The sequence below is a fragment of the Melanerpes formicivorus genome, unplaced genomic scaffold (genome assembly GCF_026170545.1).
Source record: "Melanerpes formicivorus ecotype bairdi unplaced genomic scaffold, bMelFor1.0.p_v2 SCAF_49, whole genome shotgun sequence".
Lineage (NCBI taxonomy): Eukaryota > Metazoa > Chordata > Aves > Piciformes > Picidae > Melanerpes > Melanerpes formicivorus.
The window spans coordinates 2,363,173-2,384,862 of record NW_027142401.1 but is presented as its reverse complement, the minus strand read 5'-3'; the positions used below and the strand labels follow the sequence as shown (position 1 = coordinate 2,384,862).

The 21,690-nt window shown below is 42.2% G+C and overlaps 1 protein-coding gene across 8 annotated transcripts in view; it reads left to right on the top strand.

The window, feature by feature from the left end:
• The first annotated feature begins 6,854 nt into the window (after positions 1 to 6,854).
• HECTD1 (HECT domain E3 ubiquitin protein ligase 1) overlaps positions 6,855 to 21,690 on the top strand; it is a 74,731-nt gene continuing 59,895 nt past the window's right edge. For all 8 annotated transcript variants that reach the window (XM_068160327.1, XM_068160324.1, XM_068160323.1 and 5 more), the window contains exons 1-2: positions 6,855 to 6,995; positions 9,265 to 9,556. In XM_068160327.1, coding sequence (XP_068016428.1) covers positions 9,417 to 9,556 — 140 coding nt within the window. In that variant the 5' untranslated portion in view covers positions 6,855 to 6,995; positions 9,265 to 9,416. The remainder of the gene's footprint in view (positions 6,996 to 9,264; positions 9,557 to 21,690) is intronic.

Below are 21,690 nucleotides of genomic sequence, written 5' to 3'. Positions count from 1 at the left end.
CACTTTCTTCTTAAAGAAATCTTCCCATCAGCACAGATCTGTGACATTCATTTATAACACTTCACTTAAACTCTGGGACCTGCCTCAGGTGCTTAGTAGGATTACATGTGTTTATTCTTAGAACAAGGAGCTAAAACTAGGAGAAAAGAACCCAAAAAATTAAGCTTCTGATTCAGAAAGTTATAACCTTGTCTGTGCCATTAAAACCAGTGAGAAATACTGTGATCCGAGTCACTGATCACTCCTTGCACTTGGCTTGGCTTGAGATTTATTGCTGTTGCCTATGTTCCTGGTGGTCGGGGTACAGCTAACAGCCTGAAATACACAAGTGTTGCACAATTTCTGCCTCACTTTCTCTTTGGCAGTTGAAGGTGGGAGGGACATGAGTGAGGGCAGGCTCTGATGGCTGATTACTTTCTATTTTACGGCCAGTTAAGTGATAGAGCTGAAGGCAAACGGAGGTAAAAGCAACACAAAGTTTGCTCAATTCTCCAACCTACATATCCGGGAAGTAATATCATTGTCACTGCAAACACTGAAAGAGGAACAGGAGTTACATTTAGATCAGGTTCACCAGCAGGTTTTGATGCAATGGGGAAAGATGATATTGTGTAGAGGAATAGCTCAAGCTAGTATTGCAGAAGGAAGTGTGTAAGTCAGCATTAGCATTGAACACTTACTCTAAACCCACAACCTAAGAGTACAGTAAAGTGCCATCCTGCATCAAGTCTGACAGAACTACTACCAGAAGGGAGGAATCACAATCCCGACTGCACGCTCCTGCTGCTTGTGTGTTTGTGTCCACTCTCATCAGACCTCTGTCTCATCTGCTTAAACTCAATAGCTGGTCAACTGCTGTAGAGTAGTTAGGGGCTTGTGAAAAAAAACCCCATAAGCTGGTGGATGCTGGTACCAGCATAAGGACAGGGGTGGGACTAAGCACCAGAAGCAGGATGGATGACAGAAATAAGCCACTGGAGTGGTTTAGCTGCCTATAGCACTGCCAGCTGCCAGAAAGGGAGCAGAGCCCTGATGTCCTCAGAAGTAAGCAGGCTAAATGAAAGAGGGAAAAGTGTGTATATGTAAAAAGAAACAAACAAACAAACAAAAAAACCCAAACCCAAACCAACAAAACCCCAAGCAATTAAAAACCCAAGCATACCCAATCCCCAACAGGTTGGTTTAGTCAGGAATAAGCACTGTAGTGTGCATGATTTTGAACAATCATTTCACAAAGAAGAAAAGGTAGTTTTCAGTTTTGTGAAAACCATTTCTGCTTCTGAGCATTTCCGTGTTCATTCTCTCAGCTCTGAGGACAAGAACCTTCCAGGAAGTTGACACTCTCCTGAGGAGGAGTCTAACAAGAAGGGCAGTGACTCAGCCCTGTACCTCCATAAACACCAGCATGTCACTCAGCCGTTTATCGGGTCAACATTAGTCACGCACTCACCACACCAACACGTGTCACTGCAGCACTTGGGACTCCCAGCCCGGCAACCTTTCACCCAGTCCCTGCCACAGCAGATTGCGTAGACACTGACACTGCTTGTGCTCCCCGGGCTTGTGCAATGCAGAGGTGGCTGAGAAGAGACCAGGATAACAGAGGAGTGTTTAAATGTAAAAACTTTTACCAACTGTACTGTAATTCTGGGGGGAGGGGGAAAGGCGAGGGGAAGTTTTCTAGAAGAAAATCTTTCATAGTATCAGTCAGGGTTGGAAGGGACCACAAGGATCATCTAGTTCCAACCCCCCTGCCATGGGCAGGGACACCTCACACTAGATCAGGCTGGCCAGAGCCTCAGCCAGCCTGGGCTTAAACACCTCCAGGGACAGGGCCCCAACCACCTCCCTGGACAACCCATTCCAGGGCTTCACCACTCTCATGGTGAAGAACCTCCTCCTCACATCCAGCCTGAATCTCCCCACCTCCAACTTCATTCCATTCCCCCTAGTCCTAGCACCACCTGAGATCCTGAGAAGTCCTTCCCCAGCCTTCTTGTAGGCCCCCTTCAGATACTGGAAGGCCACAATTAGGTCACCTCGGAGCTTTCTCTTCTGCAGACTGAACAGCCCCAACTCCTTCAGTCTGTCCTCATAGGAGAGGTGCTCCAGCCCCCGATCATCCTTGTGGCCCTTCTCTGGACACATTCCAGCACCTCCACATCCCTCTTGTAATAGGGGCTCCAGAACTGGAGGCAGTACTCCAGGTGGGGTCTGACCAGGGCTGAGCAGAGGGGGAGGATCACCTCCCTTGACCTGCTGGCCACACTTCTCCTGATGCAGCCCAGGATCTGATTGGCTTTGCGGGCTGCAAGTGCACACTGAGAGCTCATGTTGAGCTTTTTGTCCACCAGCACCCCCAAGTCTCTCTCCTCAGGGCTGCTTTCCAGCCAGCCACTGCCCAGCCTGGATTTGTGCCTGGGATTGCCTCGACCCAGATGCAGGATCAAAATCTTTGTAGCAATATACTTAAGAATTAACTAAGTGTAAATAGACCAACTGTGTGAAATGAAACCTCACCTGATACAGCCAGCGAGTTTGTGAAATGTGTAGTCAATATATATTAACTTTTTTCTTTGAAAGTATAATATTCAGCAGGAAAATTAAATGTGTATCAAATTATTCATATTCTGCTTCTGGAGGAGCAGGAACTTTCAGTGTTTCCTACTACATCATTGTGTAGGTGGCAGAGGGGGGGAAAAAAAGTGTTAAAGCAAAAGGATAAATAATCTATAAATATCCTAAGTGTTTTATTTGGCTGGGTGCAGCACTGGCCTTTAGCATAAACAACTCCAATTTGTGGAGGTGTTCAGGGTCTGTTTATGTCACCCTCTGATCTATTTTCTCTACAGCAGTGGTATTTTTGGAAACATCAACTTGGCATATGAACAGAGGTGGGCAGCACAGCTAACAAAAACATCAGTTACACTGGGTTCTGGCTTCCATATCTATTAAAAATACACAGAAGAATTCCAGACTTCTTCTTGTGTTTGAGTTGTAGGTGTGTTTCAGCTTGAATTTTGGCCAGGTTTGTATGTTCTGTAACAAAACTCCAATCATTCCCATCCAAAGCTTACAATCCTCACTATCATGCTGTGACAGTAAGAGTACCCATGACAGACTTTTCCTTCTGCTAGCAGCTAAAACATCAGCCTGAACATAAGAGAAAAGTACTAATAAGTGTTATTTTAATTTGGGCTGTAAGTGAAGAAAACAAACCCCACAAAACAACAACATGGTTTTCCATCCTGAGAAGATTTAGCAAAATTCTGGCCAAAATGACTCTTCTGAAACAGAATCAAATCATTTTGAGAGCACCTGCAATGTCTTCTTAACAAGTAGCTGTCTCAAGTGGGGTGTCCTTTATGACTCAGAAGCTCTCTGCATCTGCAGCCCTCCAATCCCTGCCCCTTGCTACCCTCCATGGCATAGTTCTCTGTGATACATACATAAAAATATTATGCCAGTAACTGCACTGATGATTTCTCTTTCAAAGCCAAGTTTTCATTTTCAGGCACATCCACAGCCAAAATGCTGGGCATTGGTCAACATCAGGTTCTACAAAGGTCAATCTATGTTCAGGCTGTGACCTAATTTCCAAAATCATCCTCAGCCACTTGAATGTGTGATTTGCTCAAGGATGGTCAGAAAGAGGAATTCTGCTTTATACTATTATGTAAGACTTAATATAGTAACAAGCCACAGCAACTCAGGTTCCATAAATGCTAAGACATCTCTGAGTCCACCACTGCCATATTTTAAATTGCTCTTTTTCCATGAAGGAGGCAACAGACACATGCAGTGATTAAGGGATTAGGCCAAGGTCATGCATAAAGTGCATGTCAGCTGGCACTAGAATTTAGGTCATTTTCTAACTGAATGACTAGTGTACATTGTATAAGCATGGGGAACTGCAGTTGGTTTTGCAAGTGTCACACAATGCTCAGCATGATTTTTTTTTCAAAGCAACTATGACTATGAAGATGTCTTACTTCTTACCTCAGCATATGGTATTACTTGTCTGCCCTGCCTGGCTGCACTAATCCACGTTCTTCTTCCTAGCACTAATCAAATGACGGCCCCAGGCTGAAAATTCAGGGGTATCACTGGCTGTGATATATTTTAACAGAGACAAAAATCATTTCAATGCCAAATCAGCAACATGAAGCAGAAGTAGCATTCATCAGACCATGAACATATACATTGTAAGAAATACATAATCAGTAAACCAGAGATTATCTAGTCAGCAGTTCATTCCTGCCCTTTTTTTCCCCCAGATTCATTCTAGGGAAAAGAAATCTCGTCATGAGCAACAGAAATCACTAGCAAACTCTTAAATATTACACATGCATCACAAAGAAAAATGATCATTTATGACTAAAATAGAATAAACCAGGTTGGAAGAGACCTTCAAGATCGTGCCCAACCCATCATCCAACACTATCTAATCAACTAACCCATGGCACCAAGCACCCCATCAAGTCTCCTCCAAAACACCTCCAATGATGGCAACTCCACCACCTCCTCAGGCAGCCCATTCCAATGGGCAATCACTCTCTCCATGAAGAATTTCTGTCTAACATCCAGTCTAACCCTCCCCTGGCACAGCTTGGGACTGTGTCCTCACTAAAGCTGTAATACACGACTTGATGCACTTCCATACAAAATAAATCACATTGGGCAATTTATACAACAGGACATTTGTCCCATTGACAGGAAAATACAGAGCACTGAAAACTGTTTCCATTGAAGTGGTGTATTCTTGCTTCCAAGTCTTTAAAATCCATTGTTTGTATTCTTTTGCATGTTTAGGAAGGAGGTTGACTTGCTGGAGCGTGTCCAGAGAAGGGCAGCAAAGTTGGTGAGGGGTTTGGAACACAAGCCCTATGAGGAGGGACTGAGGGAGCTGGGGTTGCTTAGCCTGGAGGAGACTCAGGGGTGACCTTATTGCTCTCTACAACTACCTGAAGGGAGGTTGTAGACAGGCAGAGGTTGGTCTCTTCTTTCAGGCAGCCAGCACCAGAACAAAAGGACACAGTCTCAAGCTGTGCCAGGGGAAGCTTAGGCTGGAGGTTAGGAAGAAGTTCTACACAGAGAGAGTGATTGCGCATTGGAATGGGCTGCCTGGGGAGGTGGTGGAGTCACCATCATTGGAGGTGTTTAGGAGGAGACTTGACAGGATGCTTGGTGCCATGGGTTAGTTGATTAGGTGGTGTTGGATGATAGGATGATCTTGAAGTTCTCTTCCAACCTGGTTTATTCTATTCTATTCTACAGTAGTTAAACTTTTCTGTTCCTGATCTCTATTTTGGTAACCTGATCTTCTACACGGATAATCTATCTAAAGATAACCCAAACAGAAACTGCAAAAAGAGGAAAATGTTTGTTGGATTTCAGAGTTTTTATGTCTGTACAACTGAAAATTAGCATTTAGTTTTAATCTTTGGAAGAATAACAACGTTGCTTTATCTGAAACTTCACAATAAATAGCAAAAGAAAGTGCTCTAGTACCCTGCAACAGGAGAGAGGTCACTTGGCAGATGCAGCTCTCCTAAGTTTGGCCTAATTCTGCTGCTGCTTCTGCACCAGTGAAAGTGAAAAAAAGATCAAGCTTCTAAATTTAAAGACTGCAGACTCAGTCCTCCTACTGCCTCCTGTCCTTAACTTTAAGCACATATGAAGTCTTGATGACCTCTGAAGGACAAACACAGGGAAAGGATATAGATGTGAATCTTGGCAGAGCTGGAACAAATGGCAAGTTAAATGAGACATAATTCAGTGAGACAGAAGGACTCAGATGCCCCAGAAATCAGGAAGAGACAAAGCAGCTCCTGTTCTTGTATGCTGAAAAAAAAGCCCTACAGCAATAAAGATAACACTTTCCAGGTGTTCTTAAATATCAAACAATACAAATTTCTGCATGTGTCTCGACCAAGTCTTAACCAAGCACGACTGCCATTGCCTTTTTGTTCCGTGTGTAGTTAGAGCCTCCTAATTACAGGAAATGTCTATGAGGTAGGTAGAAGTGGCATGCAAATGCACAATAATCTTATTTACCACACCCATACCCCCATTAAGAGGCTTAAATTCCTTAAGACAACGCAGGTCATCCTACAGAGATGGAAATTATTTTGCATTTAGGCCTTCTAAGAGTTTGGGTGTTTGTTTTTTTTCAACCACACATAAGGCAGCCTCGCAGCATTTTGTGGCAGGGCTGGCAGGCTACTTTACTGCAAAACGAGTCTCAACCCACACAGTAGAGCTGCGCTATCTCAGAGTCGCCACAGGGTAAGGGCAAGATAAAAACCTCTGCTTTGAAGGAACCATTACTGCAGCGTTTAAATGGGTTTACCATTGCCCCTTCAGTGGAGACGCTGGAGGTGGCTCAGCGCCTTCCAAAGCGGGCCCTGCGAGGTACAAGCTCCTTCTCCTCAGGGGAGCTGCGCTCGAGACTCCCCTGGGGCAGAGGCAGATGAGGCGGGACCCCGCACGGCGCGCCCACACCACGACGTTTGGCTCAGCGGCCCCCCGCCCTCCAGAGGCGGGTGCGGAAAGTCAGGCTCCGTCTTGCCGCGAGAGCCGCCGGGCCCGCTAGGCCTGGCCCCTCTCCCCTCAGGAGGCTGCCAACGCGCAGGTACAATCTGCGGCGCGGCAGGGACTCCACCAACAGAGGCGAGCTGCGGAGCGAGACCACCACCCGCACCCGGCTGGCAGCGAACGCCCGCCTATGTGAGGCGGTCCCTCGCTGTGGCGTCAGCTGCCCCGCTGCCGCAGCGCCCCCAGCGGCCGCTCGGCCAGTGCCAGCTCCTCCCCCCCGAGGCCGCGGCGCGGCTCCCTGCCCCCTCCTCCCACCCAATCCCGTGCCGGGCGGAGCGCCATGGATGCCGCCGACTACCGCCTGCTGCGGGGTTCAGGCCGTTTCTTTGCCTCTCCAACCGTCTACTCGCGGCGCTGAGGAGGGGTCGGCTCCGGCTAAGAGGCTCTGGAAGGCTGAGGTAAGCGGTGAGGCGGTCCGGAGCCGCTTTGGCTGGCACCGGGGAGACGGCGCCTTTCCTGAGCCGTCAGGCCGGGTCACCCTGCGAGGCCTGCGGCTCGCCAGGAACTCGAGCGTCGCTGCCTGGGCCTGGCGACTCGGTGTCGGCCGGCCCAGAGGGAGCGAGCCAGGAGGCCTCGGACGGCGGGAGGCGGCCGGTGCCGGGAAATTTCTGTGAGGGCTGAGGGGCTGAAGGAGCTGGCGCTGCCGGGGAGCCCCTCACGCCGCTGGCGAGCCCCTCATGCTGCCGGCTTGCCTGTGCGCGGGGGCGGCGAGCAGGGGGCAGGCAGGCGGTGCGAGGGCTCCTCTTCCCTGGGAGGCCGAGTTCGGGGATAGGGCCCCAAGTCCCCTGCGCTCTGGCCTGGGGCCGTTCTGGTGTGTCTGTGTGTACAGGCCCCCGTGGGGGGGAATGAGTTTAGCTCCGGCCTGGCCCCTTTTCTGGTGCAGCTCTCTTGGGAGTCCCGGCCTGTCGCCCTGCTCTGTTTTCTGTTCCGTAGTTCGTTTACGTCTGGTTAGAGCCCGTCTGGGTTAGAAGAACAGCAGGTGCCTGTGTTGAACTTACTCCACTGTTCCTCTCATGTTTCTGTTGCATTCACTCTTTCTTTTCCCCCTCTTTCCCCTCCCTCTGCCCCCTCTTCCCCCCCTTTCCCCGAAGTTAATGATTTAGTCGCTCATAAGAGAGGTACTATGCTTACAATACGATCTCACTTGTACTGGCTGAAAGTAGATTTATTAAGTCTTGGAACAGAAAAAAGTCTCTAAAAAGCTCGGAGGATTATAAACAGTATTGATTAAAGCAGAGAAAGTTCAGTAACATTTGACTGACTTTTTACAGGAAGACTGTAGCAATAACAAAAATACACAGCTGGCAAGCAGTAATGGAGTGATCTGCAATGTCGTTACAGCCCTAAATTGTTAAAAAACAATACATTTTGCACTTATGTCACATCTTTGATTTCAGAGCTATTGTGAAACCGCGGTGCTGATTCAGTGTGTTTGTCCATGTAGTACCAATTTCTGATCCCCTTGTGTAGATGTGCCCTTGATGGAGTTATTTTTTAACAATTAGCTCATTAGCAACAAGTAAACAGCTAGGCAGACTTTGCCCAGTTTGAGCTTCTTCTCGCAGCTCTCCCCTCCCCCCACCCCACCCAGTTTGTGGAGGTGTTGTCCAGCATTTCATACTGGTAAACTAATCTTTTTTTTCCCCCATAAGCTACATTTTGAAAACGCATTTTTTTCCCCCTAGTATGTTTAATTTGGATTGATTGGTTTGTAACTTTTTCAGTTTTATTTGGAGATAGCTATGCTTGCTGCGCTCTTAGGCATGGGAGGTAAATTTGACTGTATGTTAGTTAAACACAAAATAAGAAACGAGCACGTGGGCCAAAAATATCTTAACGTTTTAAAGGGACTTTTTTGGTCTTCGGTTTGCATGTACAACTGTGGCATTTGGCCAGCAAATAATGTTTTTTGCCTTATATGTGCAAGAATTATTTGAATTATTCCTTGCATTTAAAAAAAAAACAAACCCCTATGCATTAGATTTATTTATTTTTCCCTAAAAAAACCCAAACCAAACCAATTCCATAACTCTTGAAAACAGAACTGATTCTTAAATTATCCTTTTTAATCCTTGGATTTAAAAACCTTTCCCCCCCCCCCCTTGTGTTTAAATGCTGTTTCAATTGGTAAGGCATTAATAAAACTTTTGCAAGTATTCCCCAAGTCTTTAGATGTGCATCTCAAAGTCTTTTAGTGTTGTGGCTTTGTGTTTGAAGCGTGACACTTCATGTCTTTCTGTCTTTGAATACTTCAGTGAGGAGGTAAACCATCCTTCAGAAAGTTGGACACTTGGTTATGAAGTGATATTGAAAGGGAAAGGAGTAGGCAAGACAAGACTGTTTGGCTTTATGTTAGCTTAGAGAGCATGCAAATGGGCTGAGCAGGTTTTCTACTTCTTAAACTTTGTTTTATCCTATGAATAAGAGTAGGCTCTAAGACTTGCTTGGTTATCGGCTGGCAAAAGATTTATTGCCAGTGAAACAGAACTGTTTACTCTTATATAAAGCTCAGAGGGGGGGAAACCAAATTGCTGATCAAATATGTGAAAGTTTCCTTAATCTCAGCCCAAAGACATGCTCTGCACTTTAGAGAGGAGCAAATCCAAAAAGTTTGAAAGATAAAACAAAACAAAAAAGATAACCATTGTTTGTTTTTTCACTTTCCAGGTGAAAGCCACAAAAGCCAGGGACTGGCTGAAGAGAGATATTAATTGTCCCCAAGTTAGTCTGGCTGGAAAGATTAAAAGGATATTTTTGGTACTTCTTCATTTAAGTGGAGGTGGCTGCCTTTTTTTTTCCTTTTTTTTTAAATCTAAATCATGGCAGATGTGGACCCAGACACGTTGCTGGAGTGGCTGCAGATGGGGCAGGGAGATGAACGGGATATGCAGCTAATAGCACTGGAGCAGCTATGCATGCTACTTCTGATGTCAGACAACGTGGATCGCTGTTTTGAAACGTAAGTAGTTTTGGCTCTCGTTCACGGAGTGTTTTCCTCTCTCTGTAGCTGTATATAGCGTTTAGCATTCCTAGAAGCTTTCAACCTCGAAACCAGATTGAACTCGAGTGTGGATCACTGAAGGAAGGTTCTGTTAATATCATGTGACATGCCATGCCTGATTAAAAATGTAGTGTTGTCTGAGTGATCTGCAGTTCCTGTTCTGACACCTCAGCTGATCAATTTAAAGAAACGTGTTCAGAGTTGCACTGTGGAGGCGTTGGGCTTTTTGTTTTACTTCTAGAGATAGAGGAGAAAGCTTTCTTTTGTATACATGAATGCATCCATACTCTTGGAAATTTTTCTCCAGGGATACAGGAGCCTTTTCTGAGCTTGGTAAATTTAAATGAAAATGACAGCTCTTACACAAATATTTTACCCCTTCTTTGAAGAATGTTCCTGTTTGTAGCACCCTCCTCCTCACTGCCTTTGTGTGCTTCACATGAGGGCGCCATCCCTGCTCTTGCTCCTTTCTGTATTTCTCACAGCACAAAATGCTGATGTAACCACTACTGTTGCTTACTAATAGTCCATGTGTTACTCTACAGCCTGTGGAGGTTCAGGAGTAGTATGGAGAGGAGTCAGCAGAAGTTTAAATAATCACAACTCTTACATTTGACATCTCTTACTTTTTTTGGTGTGGTCTTGGTTTTTGTGTTGCTTTTTTTCTGGTGGTGGTGTTTTTGTTTTTTTCAATTTGTTTTTCCTTAATTCTGATTTTACCATTCTTGCATCCCTTCTCTCTTCTATCTTCATTACTCTCACTTTGCGCTTTTCTGTATCTTGGAGTGTGGCTAGTGTCTTTCAGGTACATCCTGCTTCTTGGGAGCATGGGCTTAGAAGCGTTTGAGGAGGTAGCTGCTTGTTACAGTGTTTAGCTTAGTTGCCCTGGAGAGAAGAGTTTTCAGGCTTATCTCTTAAAAGCTGTTCCTCTTTTGTGATTGCTTTTATTAAAGGGAAGTGTGAAATTTATACATCTCTAAAAGTCACATTTGTTGTAGAGCACAGTTTTGTGCACTGCTAGAGGATTTATAGTTGCTTGACCTTGGCCTTGATGAGCTTACAAGTAAAATTTGTCTTTGGAAGATGCATTTGACTTTCCTGTCTGTCCTTCAGGACTGACACTGTTGAAGCACTGTGTTTTCAGCCGCAGAAAAGCTGATTTACTGGCTTATTAATTTGCTGCTGTTGAAAGTAGTTTGGTAGTTAAGAATGACTTTTTTCTGACAAATCTAGATGAGTTTCCTGCCTCAGTATATTCAGTGTAGCATACAAGTAGAAGTTTGGGCATAAGCATTTTTAGGCTATCTCCTGGATTTGAGAACCAGGAATGAAATGTCAGCTTTTAAAATACAAGCCTGAGTTTTATGCATTTTATTTAGATCAGACTTTATCTGAAGGAAGTAAGTAGTCCAAGTGTGGGTTTTTTTTCCCCCTCTTTGCTAAAAGTATAAATAATGAATGCTCTATTATTGCAGTGTTGTGGTTTTAAAGCATTTTTTGGTGTGTGTGAAACAAGAAACATTTAAAATACTATTTGACATATTTTGTTTTGAGTCTTGGTATCTTTTAATCATACTGGTTTTCTAAGTTGTTGATCTTTTGCTGTTGTAAGCTTCCCTCAAACAGAAGAGACTAAAGTGTGAATTAGGAAAAAGTTATTGAGGTGCCCTGCTTGTTGAAGTGGGTACTGTGAATATACTGAAGACAGGTTTCTACAGTAGTTCGTGAGCTAATGTTGGCAGCTCATCACCTTTTAAAGGGAGAGGTGGTTCTTCCTGTTTATTGCTCACCATTTTTATTCCTCCCAACTGTATTCTTGCTTCATGCCAGCATCAGGGCTCATTGGACTTGTCTAATTCACTACAAGAGCAAGCTGCTCTTAAAATCCACTGAAGAAGGTGGTGAGTTTCCAGCTGTTCCATTGAATTGCAGCATTCATAGAGGTGTGTGATGAGCCCTGGAGCTGGGACTGTGTAAATGGAAATGAGGGAGAAACAGAAAAATTGTACCCTCCTTAGTGGAGAACTTCTTAGCCTGTACTATCACAGCCTGCATTTCAAGATGACATTATTTTGAAACTCCCTCTGAGAAACAGATGAAGTCTCAAAGTATTTTTAAAGTCTTTCCAAATGGCACTTGGACTAGCTGAAACTGTCCTGTGCTGAGAGAGTGTAAGTAAAATAATCCTTGATAATATTTCAAGTTGCTTTTCAGCTATCCTTTTAAAAGAATTACTGCTTCTTTAAATAGCAGATTTAGTATGTGACAGAAGAGTTGCCAAACACATTTTTTGTTCAGGAACTAATTTTGAAAAGGATTTCAGTGTGTGCCTGGGTTATAACATGGACATATTTTCATGTTGGTAAAAAAAACTCCAAAAAACAACCTCTAGATTTTACAGCATCTTCTGCTCTGTTTACCGTGAAGAGCGTTCCCAAATGTTGTGTGCTGTACAGATGTTATTGCTATTACTTATCTTGGTTGAGAAAAGGTTAAGAAAGTTTTTCATCTGTGGAATTCAACATCTGTAAGATGGAAGGTAGAACCTGAAAAACAGTCTTGAAGAGTGAAATGTGATGTCAGTTAGAGTGACTTTAAGCATTAGTCCAATTTAATGTAAGAAATTATTTGATCTTGTGATGTAAACTAAGTAAAAGCTCATAATTGTAGTGAACCAACTCTGTTGATTAAAAGCTGCATATGGTGAGGACTGGCAAAGCTATGAAACAAAGACATGTGAAAAGTATTTACATGAGTTGGCCCTAAGAAGCACATTGCTCTTTCCAGTCTGATTTCTTAAGGACAATAGGCAGTCTCGCTGAGCAAAGAAAGATCACAAACTTAGAGAGAAAAGAAAAGCTAAGAAAGAAATTATAGAGTCAAAATCTTGTCCTTTGTTACTGCAGTAAAGTAATAGAGTTACTTTGCAAGCATTCTGAAGGAAATGGTATATTTTAAAGATACCAATTTATTTCTGTACAAGAATAGTGGATATTGAAACTAGGGTTTCAGATCAAATCAGGAAAAGGGAAGTTGGCACAAGTGTATGATGGTTTATTCCATAGTGTTCTGGCCAAGTTCTAGCCCAATCACAACAGATCGTGGAGTATGCAGCCAATAGCAGAGAGTGATGCCAAATAATTGACGTTTCTTTATTTCTCTCAAGATTTGCATATTACATCTGATTATTTTTAGTGTTATTCATATGTACGCGTTACAAACAGCAGAGGCATATTCATCTTCTGGTGATAATGAGTCACAGACACTGTTAGTCACTTAGCATGAAGAATGGCTAGCATTTTACCAGTAGCAAAAGCCAGTAGCTTGAGCTAGAGACTTAATGAGTGAATAGAAGTGGTTCTGTTAAGTAGTTGAAGGAAAATTACTAAACTCGTAATTGTAAGTATTAGTCCCAAATTGCAGTTAAATTGTGTGCTATTAAATCCACTTTAACAAGAGTTTTAAGTGTGCATTTTGTATAAACATAATTGAAATGATATTTTAGTGATTAAATTGTTACAGGTCATTTCAAAGACAGTATAAAGGCTGTTAAGTTACAATCTCACATTATTGGTATAGTCATTTTCTACATAGGTGTTTCACTTTTTTCCACCTGATCTGATTGTTACACTTCATTTTTTCATGACATAAAATGGCAAGTCCTCACATCTGGGCTTTGTGTTGCTGGTTTTCTTTTACTCTGGCAGACAGGGAAAGCATTTAGCAAGGATGATGTTTAATTTCTTTCCGTAATTACAGAGAAGGCTCATAGAACAAGGTGGTAGTGTAACAAGGAAAACCTAAGTAAAATATTTTATATGCTGAAGAGATGAAATCCACTTGCTCTTTCTAAACATAAATAAAGTCTGTTTCCCTTTTGGCTTTGCTCTGAGTCACCTCTGTATACCTAGTGAGCAGGGAGTTATCAAGAGTTGCTAGCTTATTTGAGAAACAACAACAATTACACAAAAGATTCTAATGTATAAAATAGAAATCCTTTTAGTTTATTTTTTGGATCAGATATGTTTAGTTTGATTTACTAACTTCCTAAGTATGGATTCAATAGGGAGAGGTACCTTTTTGCCTTTTATTTGCTGATGTGTAATACCAAGCATAAGAAGGTGGTCTAGGGAACCAAAAACTGTGTTGATGTAAGCTGTTGAGATGAGTAGAGTGATGTGGAATAGTTTAGCTTCACCTCCACCTGATTACTTAAAATGACAGTCTGCTCTGCCTATCAGGACTATACAACTGCAATAAATCAAAATTAGATAGCCAGAGAAAAACTTTTTTTTCCTGTGGAGATAGGAGTCTGAAGTGCTGGTTTTCAGGTCTATTTTTAAAGTTTGGGCTGGCTTTAAAAGCATCCTTGTAATTCAGACAGTGGTAAGGAGGTTTTTAACAGGCTTAGTCAAACTCAGGGGGCAGCTCTATCTGTATCAAGATGGTTTCCTGTTATGTGTCCTATGGATTGGTTAGTTTTATTATTTTTAAGGAGGGGGGGAAAAAAAGTCAGGCCATTATTATGGTTTTTGTGCTGGAGTGTAGCCATGAGTAAATTAAGATAAGTATTGCTGTCAACAACAAACTACAGTTTCCATCATTTTAAATTGTGCAGAGCATATGTTCTTGAGGAATTACTGGCATGAACTAATGCAGACATCTCTCAAGAAAGGAAATTTTGTAAGCTTTGCAATGGTGAGACTCATGTGATTCGTATTCAATTTTGTTTTCCCCTTTTTCCTTCCTTAATGAAGGCAGAGCAGCATCAAAGTGTGAGTGCTGGAGTTACTCACTCTGTGTACTCCAGCATGGTGGGATCTTCAGAATCCTATGGAGTGCTTTTCTGAGATGGATGTATCACAATCTGAGGGGTTGGAAGGGATCTCAAAAGACCGAGTCCCAACTTCTCTGCCAAAGCAGGATCACCTAGAGGAGGTCACATCTAGGGAACACATCCGGGCGGGTTTGGAATGTGTCCAGAGAGGGAGAATTCACAACCTCTCTGGGCAGTCTGTTCCAGGGCGCTCTCACCCTCACAGTGACAAAGCTTTTTTCCTTGTGTTCACATGGAACCTCCTCTGCTCCAGCTTGTACCCATTGCCCCTTGTCCGATTGGACATCATTGAGCAGAGCCTGACTCTGTCCTCCTGACACTTGCCCTTCACATGTTTATAAACATGAAAAGTTTCCTCTTCTCCAAGCTAAAGAAAGCCGGCTCCCTCAGCCTTGCCTTACAAGAGAGATGTTCCACTCCCTTCATCATCGTTGTGGTTGTGCACTGGACTCTTCCAAGCAGTTCCCTGAGGTTCGTCTTGAACTGAGAGGCCCAGAACAGGACACACTGTTCTAGATATGACCTCACCAGAGAAGAGTAGAGGGGCAGAACCTCTCTTCACCTCCTAGCCACACCTGTTCTCATACACCCCAGGATGCCATTGGCCTTCTTGGCCACAAGGGCACATTGCTGGTTCATGGTCATCCTGTTGTCTATTAGGAGTGTGAGCTGTGGTTTTTCGGTGTTTTGTTTTTGTTTTGTTTTTTCCAGGGAGGTGTCTTGTGACAGTGTATTTAGAATGATTTCTCAGTTTTAAGACTGGTTTTTGTTGTTGGGTAGTTGTTTGGGGTGTTGGGTGGATTTTTGTTTGGTTTTTTTTTCCTCCCCCAGTGGTAAGAGTTTTAATACTAATCTCTTTTGGGTTGCTCTTTGTCAAGTGAGTAGTATGGCCTCATTGTCACAGGTGTAGTGGAGATTAATTAGCCTTGTCTAGTAATTTTGAGCATCCTAATGGTTTCAAGGGCTGGAAGGGTATACTGAGTCATGCAAATTGGCATCCTTTCTTCTGTCATAGGTCCTTATCCCTGTATTTTACCTGATTATTAGTGAGTTTAGCATCTTCTTTGATACAAATGTAATTTGTAGTCAGTGCTTTCAGTAGGATATCCTAGCCAATTTTACCCTGATTTGCTGCTTCATCAGCTGCCTGATTGTCTTTTCTGTTTAAATTTGATAGTTTTAAACAAAACTATTTTTGAGGTCTTTTTTGTTTTAAACAGTTCTTGGTGTGAATATACTTGCACACAAGGATCTCATCAGTTCTTGATCTTCCTTCTCTCTCTCTCCAATTCATCATTTTCCAAGTTCTTCAGGGATAGTTTCTGCTGTTGCCTTTATGCATGCTGATTATAATAGTGCATTTAACTTAACGCACCTGTTATACACCCCAAATTACATGCCTTCAACCTCAGAATCACAGAGTGTTAAGGGTTGGGAGGGATCTTGAAGGATCATCTAGTCAAATCAAATTTGGTTAGATGTTTTCAAAACACTGTTCAAGAAGTAGGTTTTTAATCTTCAGTTACTTTCCAGGATATGATTGCTTGCTGCCTAGGTGTGACTTGATGTATTCCCTAGATTCAGTTCTGTAACTTGCCTGTTGTGTGTTAAAATGCGTTTTGTTTAAATGAACCCATGCCTCTGGCATGGGCTCAGTGCCCAGACAATTCTTTATAGCTAACTCATCACACCATCTTTGTAACTATTTACTACTCTGCCTTTTTCCTTCCAATACTGTCATCAAGTCTCCTTTATTTGTTAAGGGTTTTTTTGTGCAAGATCAAAGTTGAAGTGATTCTTGCAAGTACGATGCCAAAGATGGGTGCAGCGGTTTAAGGCAGTGAGTTAATGACTTGTCGAACGGTTCCATCTTCCAGTAAATTAGATGAGACCAATGAAATAGGTGCTATAGGAATTTCAAATAGCAGGCTTCTGTTCCTGAATGTGTCAAATTATTTTAGAATAGACTAGACTAGAATAAACCAGGTTGGAAGAGACCTTCAAGATCATTGCGTCCAACCCATCAACCAATCCAACCCACCTAAATAACTAAACCATGGCACCAAGCACCCCATCAAGTCTCCTCCTGAACACCTCCAATGACAGCGACTCCACCACCTCCTTGGGCAGCCCATTCCAATGGCAATCACTCTCTGTATAGAACTTCTTCCTAACATCCAACCTAAACCTCCCCTGGTGCAGCCTGAGACTGTGTCCTCTTGTTCTGGTACTGGCTGCCTGGGAGAAGAGACCAACCTCTGCCTGTCTACAACCTCCCTTCAGGTAGTTGTAGAGAGCAATAAGGTCACCCTGAGTCTCCTCTTCTCCAGGCTAAGCAACCCCAGCTCCCTCAGTCTCTCCTCATAGGGCTTGTGTTCCAAACCCCTCACCAACTTCGTTGCCCTTTTCTGGACTTGTTCCAGCAAGTCAACCTCCTTCCTAAACTGAGGGGCCCAGAACTGGACACAGTACTCGAGGTGTGGCCTAACCAGTGCAGTGTACAGGGGCAGAATGACCTCCCTGTTTTGGGTATCAGCCTCTTGTTGAAGAGGCTGTAAGAAGTGTAGACAGTGTAGACGTTCAGTAGACTGGTAATGGGAAAATGGAAGTGTTTTGGTTGAAGTCATTTGGTATTTGGTGGTGGTTTTTAGCATCTGGAAGTTTAGCAGAAATGAGATGTGAGTATTTAGGCACACTTACATAATCATACTTCATGTCTGTTTAATTATGAAATGTTAGCAGCTGTAATGTATATGCAAGCTATTATTTGCACAATTAAGGCTGGTGCTGGTGGAAACTACAGGCAGAAATATCTATAGTTTCAAGTCCTTTAACTTATTAAGCTATTGTAGACCTAGTTTCTGTGAAATATCTGCAAAATGCTGGAAATGGGAGAACAAACACAAGTGAATGACTACCCTGAGGCATGGCATATCTTTTATAAGGTACTAAAAATGCAAAAGGCAGCCCAACACATCTTTAGTAAATTCAAGTACAAAGCTAATGATAATTTCTTTAGGAATTGCCTATTCTACAGAAGTTGTTCTTGTTCATTTTTGTTTCATTTTGCTCAACTGTTATTTATTGAGTATGTAGCTGAATACTTAGATGATGTGTTCCCACCTAATAGTGAACTCTCAGAGGAGAGTTCAGCCATCTGCCCTTTATTTCGCATTCAAACTTCCTTTTAGCTAAATAAATATCTTTATTTTCATTTCTTATAATGCAGGGGTTTTGCTGGAATAGGTACAGGATAGAGTTGCTAATTCTTTGGCTTTATATTATTGGCCTGAACTGTGATTGAAGTTAAGAGAAGATTCCAAGTTGTGGAAGTTCAATTTTTTTATTACTGTGCCAGAAGTTCCTAAATCTCCAGTAAATTTTTTGTTGCTTCTTCCTCCCTCATACCTTTAAGATGCAGTGTGGTATCTCTAAAGTCTTTATCTATAAGTGGATGTTCCCTGGCCTTTATTTGTTCTGTAACAACCTTGTAACAAAAACAGTGTACAATAAGTTTTGTAAATGGGTCCAGAAGAATATATGTAGGTGTGCAGGCAATTCTCTTGCAAGTGATCTTTATTACTCTGCTGGTGGTTTTAGTTCATACGTGGAAACGAAGTAGTATTTCAGCAACAAAAACCTGAGGCAAAATCTGAGTTCTTCCTGTGGAAGGAACTACAGAAAGAAAAACCAATTGTTAATCAAAAAGACATTGGAATTACTGTAGCTTTAAGAACAAATCTGTTGTGGAGGATGTATGGTCTTTGAAACTTTAAAGTTGTGAGACACAGTGTTGTAAATACTTAACCTGTGTATTTTCCACAAAACGAGTTGCTGATGAGGTTTAAGTTCAGTATTTTAACATTTAGTTATTGAAAATTATTATGTATTAAATAGTTACTAAATATTTGAAGCATGTTGTTCCTTATTCTCCCACTTTTAACTGGTCTTAGCAGATGGTATGCATTAAAGATCCAGCACAAATGATGGCAAGCAGCTGAGCTTGGTTTTCTGCCACAAGTCACATGTCTTGGACCAGGAGCTGTCACATGGCAGGGGCTCTGCATCAACTGAGCCCAGCGGTTACTCTGGAATTGAGTAACACACCCTAATGCTCGCAGTAGTCATGTTAACCATTTTGGAGATTAAGCAGAGTTGTCTTTTTTTCCTTCTTGACTTTCGTTTAAACACAGCAGTAGTTTTTAAACTACTATTGTTGCTGGTTTAGCTGAGGCACTTAAATACATTTCAAATATGAAATGTAATTATAGAAATGAGTTTATAGTGCCTGTTTTTACTTCCTTAGTATCTTTTTACACTGGCAAGTTGTAAAATCAGCTGAGTCACTTCATCTGAGTTGTAAGGGCTTAGCACTAGAAGCAGCTTACTGCTGTAGCTATTCAAGGATTTTGCATCCCTGTACATACTTCTGTGCCTAGAGAGAGGATGAGGGGAGGAGGAAGGAAAGATTCAGAAATGTGTCAGCATATGAAGTTATGCTGATTATAATGCTGTAGTAATACAATTATATGGATACATTTCCCTAGCCTTTCTTGACATCAAATACCATTATGATATTCAGAAAATGTTTTTAGATCAACTACACTTTCTTTAGAGGAAGAATGTATATTGAGGGATTTGTGTATTGTGGTGTTTACTGTTTTAACCTGGACAGCATGAAGGTGTTTTAAAATGGAAATTAGAATCATCACTTTTTTAAGTACACTTGAGTTCTTTTCTTGACAGCAGTAGAGGGAACTGAGAGCACTCAACTACCCTAATCTTAATGGATTAGAATATGGAGGGTAAATAGTGATAAATGAATAGGACTAATTTCAAACATCTAAAAAACTGTTACTTATAAACCTGTCTTCAGCAAGGTTTTTGAAACATGGTGGGTGGATCCTGTGAGTGCACCAGTGAAGTGAACATACAGACCTGAGAGACTTAATTAGCAAGAACTGCAGTGTTGGTAGCAACCTCATTAACTGACTGAGGTTGGTCTTTCACTAAGAACACTGAGTTACCTCTTTAATTCACTAAGTCAGTCCCTAATCACTCTTTTGAAGTACTTTAGGAAGTGCCCAATGTGATGTTAATACAATCTCTTAGAAATGAAAATCTAAAAATGTTTTCCTTTTAATTTTCACACTCATTCGAAGTACCTGAGTCGAAATCTGAATTTTGGGCTGACTACTTATTAGCTCCTGTTAGCCATTATTTTCTAATTGGAAAGAATAAAAACTATTAAAAAAAAGATACTTCTTTTCTATAACAAAACAAACTCACCACCATCTTTTTGTTTGTTTCACTGCAAATTGATCACTGTGAAAAGAGATTTTGCCCCCCCCCCAACTTTGAGGAGAAAACTTTTTTTCCCTGTCATAATTTCTCTTTTTCAAAATATATTAACTAAAAGAAATAATACACAGTCTACATAAAAGCAGCTTTGGTGAACAGCTTTGGTGCTTTAAGTTTAGAAATGATGCACTTAGGTTTTTATCCTTGGTGGAAGTTGAGGCCTGCAATAATAAAAGGTTTATTTGTGGGTTTTTTTTTCCTCTTGGAAGTGAAAGGCCTCATGTCAGTGAACTGAAATGTGAAAGCTAGACATCAGTTGCTCTCCTGTCACATCAGTTCATTCAGTGCTGTAGTTCTGCCTCCCTGCTGTCCTGGGAATTTTTGGCAGCCTTGTTTTCCCCATGTAAATGATTTTTCTGAAGGACAGTCATTATGCAGCCACTGGTACAGGCACTCTTGAAGTGTCTGTCAAGGTATGTTTTAATTCTGAGTATGGGCTTAGTTAGCATTAGGGTCTTTTTACTGATAGGACCTAGCCTACAGCAATTATCTGAGACAGTTTTGGTCCTTTTGTTCCACTTTGGCCTGTCTAAAGAAGCCAGTGGTGATACACTTTGGAATTCAGGTGTAGTAGTGACATAACATGGCTTGTCTGACTTGCTCTGGTTCCTGCTGGTGTTTACTGTATGCGCTTCTCTGGTGCTTCATTAAAAAGGGAGACTTGGAAAGTGCTCTTCTCAGGATCTTGTTGCTGGAATTGCTCCCAGGTGAGCTCCTGGTGCTTCCTTGGTTTACACTTAACATGATTAACATGATACCTTGATTCAGTATTGGATTGAGTGAAAACTCAGCTACTTTGAGAGCCCATTCACACAATATTGAGGCATAAACACCATCCACTGAGTAACATAAACTCCCTTTTTCTTAGGAGTCAAGTGCCACCACACAGGAATCCACAGTGATGGTGTGTGATGGGAGTGGCATACTTTCTATACCTGCTATGTGACAGTATTACATCCCGTCTCCTGTTGTGTATTCCTACGTGCCTCTTCCTTTCTCTAGCACTTCTCACAGGTGTATGTTCTTGTGGCTGAGACATGTAGAGTACATGATCATAGTTTCAGCCACAAGAGTCCCATGTCATAGCTTAATGCAGATTTGGGGATTAGAAGGTGATCTCTGTAAAGCTGACATACGTACTGATGTGGGTAGCTTAGTTATTGGTAGAACAGTTACCTGCAGCATGAGGATCTTCAGAATGACAGCTGTACAGTTTTATGCTGTAATTATTCTAGCCACTTGTTTGAGAAGACTGTTGTTGGAGCACTGGGAATGTCTTATGTCCTCCTGTGCTTTTACAGGCTCAGCCATTGTGTATAAATGGCAGAACTGAAAATCTCCGAAGTGGTGTTTAACAAAGTATCGAAGTCAGTTGGTTTGTTTGCTTTGTATTGAGGATGTTTTGTGTGTTTATAACTCTTAGAACTCCATGTGGTTTATCTAGCTGTGTGGTCCCAAAGGGAGTTTGCTTCCCTTTTTTCACCTCTTGATTCTACAAAAGCTTCCAATGCCTGGACCAAGTATTTTTGAAAATAATGTGTTATTACAGAACCAAGGTCTTCTGTGACCCATCAGTAGGAGTAGCACTTCACATGAGTTGGACAGCTTCCTCTTTTACTGAAGGTTATTGCTTGAGTAAAGGGAAGTAGAGCATCATTCTTTCCTGATCAGTTTGCATGCGCATTCAAAGCAGCAGTGCAGGTAGCAATTGTGGGCATAAGGACACCAGTGCAGTTTGTGCCTTTGATAGAAGCTGGAATAAAAATTCATCTTCCCTAGGAACCTATCTGTTAAAGAGCAGAAAATGCTGGTGATTAGTTAGCTGACAGTAAACCAGTAGTAACATGCTTTAAAAAGGAGTGAGGAGTGGAATAAGGAAATCCATTGTAATGGT